Source organism: Salvelinus fontinalis, chromosome 6 (genome assembly GCF_029448725.1).
Source record: "Salvelinus fontinalis isolate EN_2023a chromosome 6, ASM2944872v1, whole genome shotgun sequence".
Taxonomy (NCBI): domain Eukaryota; kingdom Metazoa; phylum Chordata; class Actinopteri; order Salmoniformes; family Salmonidae; genus Salvelinus; species Salvelinus fontinalis.
The window spans coordinates 50,816,679-50,833,807 of record NC_074670.1 but is presented as its reverse complement, the minus strand read 5'-3'; the positions used below and the strand labels follow the sequence as shown (position 1 = coordinate 50,833,807).

Sequence of the window (17,129 nt, the reverse complement as noted above, 5' to 3'; positions counted from 1 at the left end):
ATGTGTACCACTGAAGGTACATTGTGTATTTTGATATTTTTGTACCTTAGAAATAAGAGTGAGGTATTGTTCCCTAAGTGTGTGTAATGGACAGGTGATGGCGCTATTTTTCAAAAGAAAGTGTCGGGGCCACATGATTGGAGGCTTACAATTTTCTTTGTTGCAAGCAATATCTTATGTTGTAAAATGTCATATGTGATGGTTTAAATGTTCTAAATTATTGGGCTGTGGGCCTATGTAACTGCATTAGCCATGTGTGACACGGTAGTAACCATCATTTTCGATCATGTTTCCCAGGGGACCCTAATTAGCGGTGAGCATGTAAAAGATTAAAAGCACCCCAGTCCTGTTTGTACCTGAATGTCCTCTGTGTGTATTGGCTGTGCAGTGTTGCTGCATCGGTCATTTGTTTGAGCCATTTGAGAACCATGCTGTCTTGATAATTTTTTGGGGGTGTGGTTGAATGTTGGTTTATCGTTGTCAGTCTTTGGTGATTTTAAGGTTGACAAAATCCAAGAGCTTATTGCTTTGAAAGGTTTGGAGAGACTTTGATGGCTGTGGGGCATTGCTAATCATCATCAGAGGAAAGAAGCGGTGACCCAACAGAAGAATACAGTGAGCAGATACACATGAAGACTTGACACAGGAAGTAGGAGGTGAACATCTTTTAATATTTTTCAGTTGTATTAAGATTGCGCCCATCAGGTTCCTGCACAGTCTTGTCCCCACATACCGCTGCCCATCCATCCATTTAACACATAAACGCTACTAAAACAAGTTTGTTCCTTTTGAGATAGCTTAGAATTTTTGTTGCACAAGTTATTATATATTCTTTATTGCAGAGTTCACTTGTAAAAGGCAAACATTTAAAACGATAGAAATTACATGTTGACCTATAGTGGCTAGTAATGAATTGTGTTTTATGTGTTTCGTTAAAGGGGGTTCTGAGCTCCCTCGTCTATCTGGGAAATGACATCATCCCAGTGTGTGTGATTGGTGTAGAATGCATGTGCCCTTATCAATCGATTTAATGTTGAAGAAAGGTTTGGGCACAAACATCAATTTCACGTTGGTTCAAAGTCATTTAGTTGAAATGACGTGGGAACAACGTTAACTCAACCATTGTGTGCTAAGTGGGAAGAGAGTAAAAAGAAAATGCATATTATGATAGTCTCGGGTGTTTTCTGTGTTTTCCTATTGGTGTTTAGTTTCTCTGGCGTCAGTTGGCCTTTAAGTGTGTCTGAGTCTGCTGTCTGTCGTGGTTTCTCTTCCTTGTTGCCCTTCTGCATCTTCTGTTGAGGAATCTACTCAAATTTGATATCCGTACTAGAGGGGGACACATGGACAAACAACATCACATCAGCTATCTGACAAGGAATTGCTTGAATATGTGGTTCTGTTCAATTCTTTCTTTCTTTTGAGTCCACTATCAAACCGCGATATCTTGTGCACTGTGCTGCAGTAGAATCTCTATCATCTTTAACTGGCATATTTATCCAAGTATGTGTTCATTTTGCAACACAATACTTTAGCCTAGCAAGAGGATACATTGTGTCGACATTGTGCACTTCTTTACTTAAGAGCTAAGGCTGGTGTAATTCTATACCTTGATTGCATCTCCTAAGGGCAACGCAAAACATTTCTTTTCCATGCAAAAATTTCAACCCTTTCCCATTGTTGCCAAATATAGCTTTGGCATCCCTTGAAGAAGTGAACATCAGGCCTAAAACATGTTACATTGGGAGTGACCTCACCTGCGCTACAGAGGCATTTACTCCACTGGGCTGTAGTTCAAGAAATGCACAAACACATAAGATCAGAATTCTTATGGAAACAATTGGAAAATATTGAATCATTGGAAAAACTGAAATAGTCACACATGCCAGAATATCATCACACATTAATCAGCCATGTCACACTGATTAACCACATAGTAGAGTTGTACTTACACATCTGCGGGTTTGGGGGACATCAATATCAAGGGGACTTCTACTCCGACATCACTGTGGCGAAACAAACATTTACATTGTCAGTGGGCAACATAATCTGTCCAACAATGCCTCACTAACACACAGTATGTATATACACTGAAGAAAAATATAAACGCAACATGTAACCATTTCAAAGATTTTACTGACTTACAGTTCATGTAAGGACATCAGTCAATTGAACAATAAATTAGGGCCTAATCTATGGATTTCACATGACTGGGAATAAAGATATCGATCTGTTGGTCACAGATACCTTAATAAAAGGTAGGATACGGGCGTGGATCAGAAAACCAGCCAGTATCTGTTGTGACCACTATTTGCCTCATGCAGCGCGACACATCTCCTTCACATAGAGTTGATCAGGCTGTTGATTGTGGCCTGTGGAATGTTGTCCCACTCTTCTTCAATCGCTGTGCAAAGTTGCTGGATATTGGCGGGAACTGGAACACGCGGTCATACACGTCGATCCAGAGCATCCCAAACATACTCAGTGGGTGACATTTTTGGTGAGTATGCAGGCCATGGAAGAACTGGGACATTTTCAGCATCCAGGAATTGTGTACAGATCCTTGTGACATGGGACCGTGCATTATCATGCTGAAACATGCGGCGATGGCAGCAGATGAATGGCACGACAATGGGCCTTAGGATCTCGTCACGGTATCTCTGTGCATTCAAATTGCCAAATTGCAATTGTGTTCATTGTCCGTAGCTTATGCCTGCACATACCATAACCCCACTGCCACCATGGGGCACTCTGTTGACAACGTTGACATCAGCAAACCGCTCACCCATACAATGCCATGCACGCTGTCTGCCATCTGCCCGTTTACAGTGCCTGCCTCGGATTCATCGGTGAGCATTTGCCCACCGAAGTCGGTTACAATGCCGAACTGCAGTTAAGTCAAGACCCTGGTGAGGACGACGAGCACGTAGATGAACTTCCCTGAGACTATTTCTGACAGTTTGTGCAGAAATTCTTCGGTTGTGCAAACTCAGTTTCATCAGTTGTCCGGGTGACTAGTGTCAGACAATCCTGCAGGTGAAGAAATCAGATGTGGAGGTCCTGGGCTGGCGTGATTACACATGGTCTGTGGTTGTTAAAGCCGGTTGGACGTACTGCCAAATTCTCTAAAACAACATTGGTAGAGAAATGAACTCAATTCTCTGGCAACAGCTCTGGTGGACATTCCAACTGCACTCTCCCTCAACCTTGGAGACATCTGAGGCATTGTCTTGTGTAACAAAACTGCACATTTTAGAGTGGCCTTTTATTGTACCCAGCACAACGTGCACCTGTGGAATGATCATGCTGTTTAATCAGCGTCTTGATATGCCACACCTGTCAGGCTGATGGATTATCTTGGCAAATGAGAAATGCTCACTTACAGGGATGTAAACAAATTTGTGCACAACATTTGAGAGAAATACGCTTTTTATGCATATAGTTCATTTCTGGGATCTTTTCTTTCAGCTCATGAAACATGGGACCAACACTTTCCATGTTGCGTTTACATTTTTGTTCAGTATATACATGTATGTCATATATCAACTCCGGTTCTTACCTGGCTGTTAGGCCTCCCAAGAGGCCTCCGCTGGAGACCAAGAGGTTCACCTTGATTTTGTAAGAGACCATGATTCCCTGCATTCCTTTATCCATGCCAGGACGGATGCTAGGAGAGGGGAGGACAGGACAAGGAGGCAGGCATTTAAATGCAGTAAATGTTTTTTTTAATCATCATCTACAGAAGGAAAGGAGGGTGTGGTTGAGCTATGTCTTGGAGAACCCACTGACTCACATTGTGGTGGAAGCCAGGTTGGTATCCTCATCCTTTAGTCTGCCGTCCACGGCCAGACCACGCTTCTCTTTGTTGTTGGACAGCAGAGGGATCACCGTGAACGTCTTCTCCAGGGTGGATTCACCTTTTATTTCCTCCCTGCACAGGACGACCACACAAACAGGAAGTTGTGATCCACCAACAGTGAAAATCCAAATATACTTTATTATTGTTTGAGTATTGGGGTAAGATAGACATAAGGCTTAGTAATTCTAGATTGCAGTAGTAATGGAATGAATGTGTTCTTGACTTACGCAAATTCCTCAGTAAGAACCGTCTTGGAATATTTATCAGACTGGTAAAGCAACACCTCTGTTGTCTGCTCAACTGGTCAGAAAGAGATGTTTCAGCCATAATCAAGATTTGAAACACATGTACAAACGCAATGAGAACTCGCGTCACAACCACTCACCTGTAATTTTTATTTTCTTCACCACTTTGGTGGTTTCATTGTTGATTTTGACATTTACAGGGATTGGGTCTCCATGGAAATAGAGCTGAAGGTCACCAAATCAAAGCAAACATGTTCAAATCAAAAGGTATCATACAGAATGACCCATCAATAGAAAACTAGCACAGTAATCAATGTTCTCCTAGGCTTACAGAATAAAAGTCTACAGGCCTACCTCCTTCTCTATGGAGGCCTCCAGGTGGACTGGCTTGTCAGACATCATGAAGTTCTTGCTGATGTCAGCCTTTGGTCCTGCAGCAACTTTGCCTGGGGCAAACTGGATCTTGCGAATTATCAGACGGCAAGTGTCCCTGACAGGAGAGAGGAAGAGAGGGAGAAAACCATCAGAATACACAATAATCTGATTCCTAGCAACAGCAAATGGCATGTACTGTACAGTTGTGTGAAATTTGTGGCATTCCACTAATACATACTTCTTGCTAATTTTCTCATCAGGGTCATCTGCCTCCTTGGCGATGTATGCTTTCACCTCATAGTCAACACCACAAGACTGCAGGGGTAGAAAACATTTGTCTTTAATGAAAGGTTTAAAACGAGAGATTGAAAGAGCGAAAGAAAGAGAGAAACTAACGTACCTTGCCAGCATCCTCTGGTGCAGGCTGAAGGCCGACTGAGCATGGCAGGTTGGTATCAATCTGAAATGGACAGGAAGGAAGAAGTGATGAGATGTGAATAGATACAAACCAACAGTCTAGTATGTCCATTCATTCCCTGAAGCCTCTGATGTGGTTTCCAACACCGTCTAAGAGAGTGGACCGTAATCACACTTTGTGTGGCTGAACAGTGAGCTCTGCACTGACATATTGTGGGATGCCATGTGAAGGATGAGATGGAAGGCAACACAGTGAGACTCACAGTGAAAGTGAAGGGATGGCCTTGGTCTCCGCATTTCTTCAGGAGGGCCTCCTGCATGGGGGTGTTGGGTGGTTTGGTGTCAACAACAGGGTAGATCTGCATCCTTTTAACCCAGATGTCTTTTCTGAATGACAGTCCGATCACATCCAGGTCGTCACTACCATAACGGAAGGCGCATGCCAGATACACCCATACTGCAGAAAGATAGGGCTTCGGTATTAAGACTGAACCTCGATTGGTTGAATGTGACTTCATGCATGTTTTCAGGGTTCAATAGATACAGTGAAATCAACTGAATGTTACCTTTCCTGCCTTCAAGTTCAGCGGGGTCTACCTTGATCACCCCATCTGCAAGAGAAGATGTAGATATAACACACACACTCACATTTACACTACTCTGTAAAGAGCAGTAACGCCTAAAGATATTCAGAGAACTTTATAACACACCGACAACGTCAACACTCTCCACATGGTCCACAAAGTCTCTCTTCCCCAGGTAGAGAGCAATCTAGGAAAAAGGGAAAAGGAAAGCAAGAGGTTACTTCCTGCCTGACATCAACACCATATGGATAGGTCTAATATCAGTTATCTTGATGGAGCCAGAAGAATCACAGTACTGTATACATATAGGTTGGCTCTGTTGGAGAAAGCCTATGGATTCCTGCTCTGTTAAGCGATAAGTGCATCAGAGCAGGCCCTGACCAGTGTGTCCCTCAGTGATGATGTCAAAGGGGGTTCTTACCGATTCGTTGCCGCTGGTCTTCTTGTAGACTCTACAGAGGGAGGATGATAGGAAGAGTTAGGAGTTTAGATTCTAGATTGGATTCAACAAATCTGTTTCATGGTCGGACATCCCAGTACGTTGCTTAATTTATAGTGACCTACCCTAACTGGCCTGTTGTCAGCTCCAGTTAAAGGATGAGGCCTATACTCACTCGCCCTCCCTCCATCCCTCCCTCCTCCCACTGAGGCTCTGGATGGATTAGGACCCAGGGTGGCATGGGAGCCGCTGGCATTACTGGTACAACCCCCTAACTTCACATAACACGTATGCAACCATAGATCTGTCTGAAGGGGAACCTGACCTATAGTTCGCTTTGATCTGGTTACAACAGAAACATTACTGAGGAGTTGTTGACAATTACTTGGTTTGCATATTCATTTTCTCATATATGTTGTTTTCCAACGATATCTCATAATGGCTCCCGAGTAGCGCAGCGGTCTAAGGCACTGCATCTCAGTGCAAGAGGCGTCACTACAGTCCCTGGTTTGAATCCAGGCTAAATCACATCCGGATGTGATTGGGAGTTCCATAGGGCGGCGCACAATTGGCCCAGTGTTGTCCGGGTTTGCCGGGGTAGGCCGTCATTGTAAATAAGAATTTGTTCTTAATTTTTTTTTAAATATAAATAATAGAATCCTATCTATTCCTTTTCTATTTTTTTATATCAGTACTATACCATCAATATAGTGTGCATCGCTTGTCTATTTACTTGCGTCTTTCCTTGCGTATGCTAGGCTCTGGGCTGTTCGTTTTAAACTGCTCTATTCCGGATCTAATCCAGAGATGATCTGTCCTAATCAGGATTTATCTGGATCCTCTTAACATAAAGCCCCAGAGGTGTCACACAGCCCTGATAGCCTTAGGCAATGTGCTATAGGTTAGGTGTCAGGGAGAGTTGGGATGTGCAAAAAACTAATTTCCAATTCGCACATCCGTATTAATACACACTTGTACATGTGTGAAATAGGACAAATATAAGCACCCACCTAATTATTATTATTATAAATTAGCCATCGTTGTTAGTTGATGGGTAAATTTAAAAGATACTTACTTTGCCATGTCTGTGGTGAATTGGATTAGGTTGTCTGTAGAGGTAGACAAGAATGGTTAATAAGCCAATACGGGACAGCATTACAATATAATAACAAGTACAGTACAGCTCAACGCAACAGAAAAGGCACTGTAACATTTTCCTAAATAAGATCGCAAATAAGTTATATGGTGAAGCAGGACAAAGGGAGTAGAAAACAAACGAATTAGTCTTTGATTTGTCTAAACCAGCGTAGCTAATCTCTAGGAGGGGAGATTAACATAACGATGCACTGGTCCCCTAATCTGAGTTGAGGTCAGATTAATCCCCCAAATGGCTGTCGTAACAAATTCAAGTCAACTTCATAGAAACACTGTTCAAGATGCTAACCCTCCCGGTTTGTCTGAAGTTCTCCATAAGTGGACTTAACCTATCAGCAAGTATTAAAGCTGTTAAAATCTGCGCTGGTCCGATTTAACTCTGTACACTGTCTAAGCCTGTCCGAGGCTGCCAATGTAAACATACTACAATGATTGTCAATACAGGTGATGGATGAATATTTTTCAAATGGGCACATCACATGCCCTGTCCATTCAAAGGTGGTAGAAGTTGGTAAAATCCTTCCGAGTCTACAATAAATAAAACGTTATACTCTGTGCCTAGTGTCAATTCTAAAAACATTAGATAGATACATTATATCAGCAATGAAAGATTAAGCCAAAATGTTCCTTCCATAAGGCAAGGTGGGCAATTCCATCCCTAGGCAGCCTCAGAGTAGAGGTTATTGTTCCAGTGCATCCCTAACCTGAGCACTGTTAGAGCTAAAGCTTGCTCAAACTGAAAACTATTTTCCATCCTTGCAGTGAAGGCTACACTGCACACCCATCTATATATTCTAGTCAGTCATTCCTAAAATCAACATTATAATTATCACTTACGATATAGGTTCAACACAAATACAGTTCTCTGAGATGTAAACAAAATATGGTGTCATGCACGATATAATCCTCCATGCATGATGTCATCTTTCCCCAGGAGGCTATGCTGTGGATGTAAAGCAGGGTCAGCCGGGGCTTGCAGTGTACTCACCTCCTCAGTGTCCTGACTGTGTCTTTCGTCTGAGCGTTTGTGAGCGTCCTTCACCTCCCGTCCTCCGGTCTTATAACTCGACCTCTCAACCTCGCCACCCTCCCCTCAGCTTCCCCGGCACGTTATAGGACACTACATTTAGGCCCAATCCTATTAATTAATTAGCTGGCTGCTGTTTTGGGAATACAACAGGGTTCAAAATAAGCAGAGTAGGGGACTTAAAGGGATTAGGTCCTGAGTAATGTGTTGTTGAATGAATGGGTGTGAAGAGTAGAGGGCATTTGGTTGGATTACAGGAAATATAATGTAACAAGGGTCTTGCCCTTTGTCAGTCTACATCTCTGTGGGAGAGTTATGCTGTCTGGGTCCACTTTGGGCTTGTATTCTCTGTGGTGCTTTGGCTTGAACTATGAGTCAGAAGAGAAGCATAGAAATACCATTGGCGATGCCACCGCCCAAAAGGGTACCAGTCTTTCACCCTAGTGTGAGTATTTGTGGCATACAGGCCATGTGTCTGTCTTTCTGTCTGTGTCTTCCTGTCTGTTTTTCTGTGTCTGTTTGTCTGTCTTTATCTGTCTGTATGTCACGGCTGTCTTCTTCCTCCTCGCCTGAGGAAAAGTTTGAAGGATCCGAGGACCAATATGCAGCGTGGTATGTGTTCATCTTGCTTTTAATAGAAAGAGAACACTTTGCGAAACTAATACAAAAACAATAAACGACGACCGTGAAGCTTTATAACAAATAGTGCTGACACTAAACACTACATATAGACAATCACCCACAACCCACAATACAAAACAGGCTACCTAAATATGGTTCCCAATCAGAGACAACGCAAACACCTGTCTCTGATTGAGAACCATATCAGGCCAAACACATAGAAATAGACAAACCAGACATACAACATAGAATGCCCACTCAGATCACACCCTGACCAAACAAAGCATAAAACATACAAAGCAAACTATGGTCAGGGCGTGACAGTGTATCTGTCTGTGTGTCTGCTTAAGATCTTATCATGAACCGCTAAGTAGATAATTATGTGCCAAATAGTGGTTTTCTTACTTAACTTTTTCATGTGGTTATGTGACTAAAACTCTCTCATGTGGTTATGTTAATAAAACTCTTTAATGTGGTTATGTTACTTAACTCTTTAATGTGGTTATGTTAATGTGGTTATGTTACTTAACTCTTTAATGTGGTTATGTTACTTAACTCTTTAATGTGGTTATGTTACTAAAACTTTTTCATGTGGTTATGTTACTTAACTCTCTCATGTGGTTAAGTTAATAAAACTCTTTCATGTGGTTATGTTACTTAACTTTTTCCTCACCCCTTTTTCTCCCCAATTTCGTGGTATCCAATTGGTAGTTACAGTCTTGTCTCATCGCTGCAACTCCAGTACAGACTAGGGAGAGGCGAAGGTCGAGAGCCGTGCGTCCTCCGAAACACAACCCAACCAAGCCGCAATGCTTCTTGACACAATGCCCACTTACCTCGGAAGCCAGCCACACCCATGTGTCGGAGGAAACACTGTACACATTAGCTGGGCCAATTGTGCGCCGCCCCAAGGGTCTCCCGGTCGCGGCCTGCTGCGACAGAGCCTGGACTAGAATCCAGAATCTCTAGTGGCACAGCTAGCACTGCTATGCACTCGAGGCCCCCACTAAAATGCTTTCATGTGGTTATGTCATTAAAACTCTCTCATGTGGTTAACTCTTTCATTGTGCACAGTCCTGTCTCCACAAAGAAATAGCTCACCAGTGTTTCAAAGGGGAACTAAGAAACAGCACGGTCTGGATTGCTATTTCTGATTGGCTGGTAAAGCCAACCAGGAACAATGTTCTCTCAAGTGGATGGTCTGTTTATTCCACCAAAAGGTGGACTTTTGTTCAGTCTTGTTTTGTTTAACCTGATAGAAGTAAAGCTTTTGAACATGTATTATCATATAAAAAGTTATCAATGCATCAGGAATGTGGGCAGATGTATGATATGTTACGTTAATGTGTTTGTTTATTAAGACAGTAATAATAAATTAAAATGTCCCTCTTGTATGGGTTAGACATGGTGTAAAGTGGTATTAGGGCTTGTGTTTCGGGTGCGTGTTGTTGCCAGGACAACAGATGGTTGTTCAGCCAAGTCTTGTGCAGATGGCTGGCACAGCGAAATGTGAATTGATCTGTTGACTTGAATGGTGCAGCACTCAACGTGTTAAGGAGATTATGGGGTCTCTCCAAATTATCCCTCTGACTTGATGGTGTAGGTAGGTCAACATGAGGTCAATAAGTGAAAGGTATCTCTATTGTGTTCTTACATGTTTGACACCATTGATATAATGGTTGACATCAGTGATACAATGGTTGTCAGATAGGGGTTAAAGCAGTACTGATATCCTTTCCACTATTATGTGGAGACCCCTACTTTTATGATCTTTCCTTGTATTGGTTGTCATTTCCACTTAAATGCACAGTCTGTAATAGCAATCTCTGTCCAAATTCACACAAGACAGACGGTGACACTCAGGTAGCTAGATTGAATGATGTCTGGCCTCAGCAAGCTCTCACAGTCTCTCTGCAGAGTCAGACGTCCAAACCCTTGTCCCTAAACGTCAATCAACTCCATGGCGAACTGAATGGTTAAGGGTTCAGGTTTGGGATAGGGTTCAAAGAAAACCAGCACCTTGCACTGGGATTGAACACGCAACCCTCGGAGCTGGAGCCTGTGGCTTACACACATTCACCATTCACAACCACAACGCCCTAATAAAACCCAAGCAACAATGACAAGCTACTGGGGACTGACAATCTGGATGGAAAATTACTGAGGTTAATAGCAGACGATATTGCCACTCCTATTTGCCACAGCTTCAATTTAAGCCTACTAGAGAGTGTGTGCCCTTCGGCCTGGAGGGAAGCTGAAGTCATTCCTCTACTAAAGAACAGTAAAGCCCCCTTTACTGGCTCAAATAGCCAACCAAACAGCATGATACCAACCATTAGTAAACTTCTGGAAAAAATTGTGTTTGACCAGATATAATGCTATTTTACAGTAAACAAATTAACAATAGAATTTCAGCATGCTTATAGGGAAGGACACTCAACAAGCACTTACACAAATGACTGACGATTGGCTGAGAGAAATGGATGATAAAATGATTGTGGGGACTGTCTTGTTAGACTTCAGTGCAGCTTTTGACATTATAGATCATAGTCTGCTGTTGGAAAAACGTATGTGTTATGGCTTCACACCCCCTGCTATAATGTGGATAAAGAGTTACTTGTCTAACAGAACTCAAATATAACCCAGTTAGAATCAGGAATTCCACAAGGTAGCTGTTTAGGCCCCTTGCTTTTTTCAATTTTTGCTAATGACATGCCACTGACTTTGAGTAAAGCCAGAGTGTCTATGTATGCGGATGACTCAACACTATACACGTGAGCTACTACAGTGACTGAAATGACTGCAACACTCAACAAAGAGCTGCAGTTAGTTTCAGAGGGGGTGGAAAGGAATACGTTAGCTAAATATTTCTAAAACTAAAAGCATTTTATTTGGAACAAAACACTCACTAAACCCTAAACCTCAACTAAATCTTGTAATAAACAATGTGGAAATTGAGCAAGTTGAGATGACTAAACTGCTTGGAGTAACCCTAGATTGTAAACTGTCATGGTCAAAACATATTGATGCAGTAGTAGCAAAGATGGGGAGATGTCTGTCTATAATAAAGCGATGCTCTGCCTTCTTAACAACACTATCAACAAGGCAGGTCCTACAGGCCCTAGTTTTGTGGCACCTTGACTACTGTTCAGTCATGTGGTCAGGTGCCACAAAAAAGGACTTTGAAATTTGCATTTGGCTCAGAACAGGGCAAGCCGGCTAGCCCTTGGATGTTCACAGAGAGCTAATATTTTTTTTATTTTATTTTATTTTTTTAATTGTATCCCCTTTTCTCCCAAATGTTCGTGGTATCCAATCGCTAGTAATCACTATCTTGTCTCATCGCTACAACTCCCGTACGGGCTCGGGAGAGACGAAGGTCGAAAGCCATGCGTCCTCCGAAGCACAACCCAACCAAGCCGCAATGCTTCTTAACACAGCGCGCCTCCAACCTGGAAGCCAGCCGCACCAATGTGTCGGAGGAAACACCGTGCACCCGCCCCCCCTCGGTTAGCGCGCACTGCGCCCGGCCCGCCACAGGAGTCGCTGGAGCGCGATGAGACAAGGATATCCCTACTGGCCAAACCCTCCCTAACCCGGACAACGCTAAGCCAATTGTGCGTCGCCCCACGGACCCCCCGGTCACGGCCGGCTCTGACAGAGCCTGGGCGCGAACCCAGAGACTCTGATGGCGCAGCTAGCACTGCGATGCAGTGCTCTAGACCACCGCGCCATCCGGGAGGCACCGAGAGCTAATATTAATAATATGCATGTCAATCTCTCCTGGCTGAAAGTGGAGGAGAGATTGACTTCATCACTACTTTTATTTATGAGAGGTAATGACATGTCGAATGTACCGAACTGTCTGTCTAAACTACTGGTACACAGCTTGGATACCAATGCATACCCCACAAGACATGCCACAATAGGTCTCTTCACAGTCCCCAAGTCCAGAACAGACTATGGGAGGCACACAGTACTACATAGAGCCATGACTACATTGAACTCTGTTCCACATCAAGTAACTGACGCAAGCAGTAGAATTAGATTTAAAAAACAGATAAAAAAACACCTTATGGAACAGCGGGGACTGTGAAGCAACACAAACATTGGCACAGACACATGCATACACAGACACATGCATACACACACACACACACACACACACACACACACGATAACATACGCACTATACATGCACATGGATTTAGTACTGTAGATATGTGGTAGTGGTGGAGTAGGGGCCTGAGGGCACACAGTGTGTTGTGAAATCTGTGAATGTATTGTAATGTTTTTAAAATTGTATAAACTGCCTTAATTTTGCTGGACCCCAGGAAGAGTAGCTGCTACTTTGGCAGCAGCTAATGGGGATCCATAATAAATACAAATACAAATGTTAATAGCGCTCACCGTTGCCCCTAGTGGCCATTTTGACATCATCTCCTGACGTCCTGCTTACCTGGAGGGACATCTAATTTCGCAGTGGATCTTGAGCGATCCCTCTGCTGGCACCGTGGCACGGCCCTGCCTGCTGCCATTCATGCGCCAGAAAGAGTGGGATCTCCTTAAGCGTACCCATGCAGAGACGCCGACCAGATTACATCACCAGATCATGAGATGTTCAAGAGAAGGCTGGCCGAGGGTTAACCAAGGGTAACTAGGAATACCTGTAAACACGTTAATACCTGTCTCCTGTACTCCTCCTCAGTGGCCTCACTACCTCTTCTGCTACTACACATATCACTGTAGCATAGAAATAGAATGATTCTATTTATATGTACTGTACACTTCCTTGAAAGACACCTGGTACTCCAGGAAAGATGATGTGGCAATGTGCACTGCAGCAGAGAAAGCAGCAGGCACATCTTTAGTTTCATTCAGGTATTCCATTTACACAACACAAACAATGAAGCTTATTCCTCTAAAAAAGTTCATTTTGGGTTCCACTGGGTCTGCAGTGAGCATGATTAGGTTATTTTCTCCATTGATTTGAGTATGACTCTGGTGTAGCTTATACGGTCATCCATATAAGGGTGATCCTATCTTATTGTAACGTCTGCCTTATAGTCATTCTGATAGTACACCGTATTGCTCTACTGATCAAAGATGCAAAATGACAAAAATTTTAACTGTAAATATAATGTGGCGGAACAATGAACATCTGCTCTGTGTACACTACCTAAAAGGAACCAACACTTCCTCATTCCTGTATCTCAGTGTTTATTGGTCAGGTCTGTGGTAAAGTGAATACTGTTTTAGGAATTATATTTTTTTGACTAATATTGATACCATAATATAAATCTAAACCAGTGTATACATTTAAACCAGTGTATAAATCTAAAGCAGTGTATACATCTAAACCAATATATACATTTAAACCAGTGTATACATCTAAACCAGTGTATAAATCTAAAGCAGTGTATACATCTAAACCAGTGTAGCTAATCACTGGGAGAGGAGATTAACATAACGATGTACTGGTCCCCTAATCTGAGTTGAGGTCAGATTAACACATGCCACTTCTGCCTCTATCCTCTCCCCTGTATCCAATGGCTGTCCTAACAAATTCAAGACAACTTCATGTACATAGACACACTGTTATATGTGCTAAACCTCCCGTTTTTTTCTGAAGTTCACTCCGTAAGTGCCAAGTAGTAAAGTTATTGAAGGAGATTTTGCTATTGCCTAAATTAAATTGGATAGTGCAATGTAAACATGTTAAAATATGCATGAAATGAGCTGGTCCGAGTGCACTGTCTAGACCTGAGCGAGGCTGCCATTGTAAACATACTACAGCACATCGATTGCCAATAAAGAGCAATGGTAATGGCATATTACTGTAGCCACTAACTCCGCTATAGTTCATTCAAGCCTATAGCGAAATGAATGGAGTTTTTGTAGGGGTTTTGAAGGAACTCTGAAAAGAACGTCTGTGGTAAACACAGGCTTAGGAGATCTTATACGTTTTGTTCTGAGATAATCTTAATCAGTTAATGTCACGTTTTATGAATTTTGAAGCATTTATGTAATAAGAAAAAGCACATAAAGGCTTCATAATTCATAAAGTTCATGCTAACTGATATTATCTCATAGAACAAAAGGTATACATCTCCTAAGCTTGTGTTAACCTCAGCCTTTATTTTTGGCTCTTATTCCAAAACTCTATTCTTTCCCGATTCATTTCCCCCATAGGAATGGCTGAACGAACTAGAGGTAACTCATTTCTGTTTTTTAGGACTACAAGCTGGCGAACTCTATACAGGTGACAGATCCATGTATTTCAAATGGGCACATCACATGTTCTGTCCATTCAAAGAAGTTGGTGAAATCCTCGCTATTCTACAATAGTTTTTTTGGATTATACTCAGTCCCTCATGTCAGTTCTAAAGATCCCAGATAAATGATATCTGGAACGAAAGGTCAAAATAAATGTTCCTTGCATCCCATGACAATAAAGCAAGATAGGCAATTCCAGTGTGTGACTTCTTTATCGATGAGATACATTGTTTGGACTCATGAGGTCACATGAGAAGCCAGGACAGCAGTGTCTGTGTGCAATCATTAGATGCGTCTTATCAGTAAGCCTCTTATGCCTTGCTCTTCTGGCAACCTAATTCTCCACTCCTCAAGGAAAGCCTAAGATGCTATAAGTGTATAGCAAATCACTTCTCTTCACACCTTCACACTGGGCTTAACTGGGCTCAGCCCTGCTTTTAGACACTGTGAATTGAAGAACAGTCAATGGGTGGACTGGGATGCAATCGCCATGTGCTTTTGGTACTGTATGGTCCATACTTTGCATGGTAAGCATGCAGTACACCAATCAATTCAATCAATATGTATTTCATATTTATCTCCTAATTTTATTTCATATTAATCTCCTATTACGGTAAAACAAATATAAGCTTTGTTCAGGGTTCATTCATTCCATCTATTTCCAGGCCTCTTCCTTTGTTATTCAATTACTTTCCTGGGTGTTCATCTGACAGTTTCAGCTGAAGGACGAGATCACAAAATAGCTTATGTCTTCATCTAATCCTCTTACAGCTAAGCTCTCTCCCATTTAGCCCCCATGTGGCTGAAACTATATATAGATACACAATAAATAACTTAATCATTGTCCCAGACCAGTGGGGAGACCGGTACCAGTTATAACACACCAGTACTGCACCATGCAGGGTTATAAAAGCCACAACAAGTGACATGGAGAGTCAGAGACACTGAGGGGGAGATGGACATCGATATGAAAGGAGACTAACGTGTATGGCTGAAGCAAAAATATGTGATTTTAGAAAATATTATCATCTAAAAAATTGCCCAGTTCAAACAGTTGTGGTGCAGCGCTCTGTGGTGACTGTATATTGAGCTATACACTATATTGATACACTGTATAGTCACCCAACTAAAGTAAACAACTTAATCAGCCATGATGTTCATATGTTCGTGTCCTCCCATGGTTTCTCAGTGGTGATGGGCAGGCACATAGAAATGATTTACTTCCTGGCATGGGTACACTCAAAATGGCTGGCATTCCACCCATTATGCCATCATTGACCATATTTCTATGGGCAGGCAGGTATTAGCTATGTGCTATACGGTGTCGCAAAATTATCAGATTAAAGATGAAGAATACCAGGCTTGGGGAAGTGACAGGGCATGCCTCTATTTTATTATGTAGACAGCTGCCTTGAGATAGCTAGGCTCCCTCCATCAGTGTAGAACTGAGAGACAGCAGAGAAAGTGAAAGCAGATAACTAAGTTACCAGAAAGGGCAGGTTTTCTGTCAGATATTTCTGTGTAATTCAGAGCTTGCATCAACATAGCAGCCCTGGTAATTGAATGGACAGCAACAGTAATGGGATGAGCCCAGGGTTATAATAAGACAGGGTCAGACAGGAGCAGAGCATGCTGTCTGTGTGTTCGGGAATGAACCTTTTTTTACACCAATTGAAATGACCACATACAAAATGCTAATGATGTGCTGAACCCAACTCCAAATGTCAGTGAAATTGTTAGCAAAAATGAGCACAAAACAAAACCTGGCTTGTCCTCAATTTAAACTGTATTATCAATCAGTATTAAACAATATTATACAGTATCCATATGATTCTAAGGAAATATCTCCTTACTATACCTGCAGTATAGAAGGAGGCAGTACAGAGTCTGCAAGGGCCATGGAGATGATAGGAGTCTGTGTGCTAAATCACTACCCAGCTGTCACGCCCTGACCGTAGAGAGCTTTTAATGTCTCTATTTTGGTTTGGTCAGGGTGTGATTTGGGTGGGCATTCTATGTTCTTTTTACTATGATTTGTATTTCTGTGTGTTTGGCCGGGTGTGGTTCTCAATCAGAGGCAGCTGTCTATCGTTGTCTCTGATTGAGAATTATACTTAGGTTAAAGCAATCCTTC

At 42.3% G+C, this 17,129-nt stretch overlaps 1 protein-coding gene across 1 annotated transcript; it reads right to left on the bottom strand.

Annotated features, from left to right (window-relative positions):
- Nucleotides 1-650: 650 nt before the first annotated feature.
- Nucleotides 651-9,374, bottom strand: arr3b (arrestin 3b, retinal (X-arrestin)). Its single transcript, XM_055926918.1, has 16 exons — nt 8,060-9,374; nt 6,992-7,025; nt 5,899-5,929; nt 5,604-5,664; nt 5,460-5,504; nt 5,157-5,350; nt 4,877-4,936; nt 4,715-4,791; nt 4,456-4,591; nt 4,242-4,326; nt 4,084-4,156; nt 3,791-3,928; nt 3,557-3,664; nt 1,950-2,003; nt 1,755-1,784; nt 651-1,326 (listed from the first exon to the last, which is right to left on the bottom strand). The coding sequence occupies exons 2-15, from the start codon at nt 6,997-6,999 to the stop codon at nt 1,772-1,774; spliced, it is 1,083 nt and encodes a 360-aa protein (XP_055782893.1). The 5' UTR covers nt 7,000-7,025; nt 8,060-9,374; the 3' UTR covers nt 651-1,326; nt 1,755-1,771.
- Nucleotides 9,375-17,129: the final 7,755 nt, after the last annotated feature.

What these genes read in the sequence shown, in the direction of transcription:
- arr3b (XM_055926918.1), bottom strand. An exon ending in AGACCAGCGGCAACGAATCG is followed by an intron (nt 5,665 to 5,898) that starts GTAAGAACCCCC and finishes CCTTTTTCCTAG; the next exon opens with ATTGCTCTCTACCTGGGGAA. An exon ending in TTGGGAGGCCTAACAGCCAG is followed by an intron (nt 2,004 to 3,556) that starts GTAAGAACCGGA and finishes GTTTCGCCACAG; the next exon opens with TGATGTCGGAGTAGAAGTCC.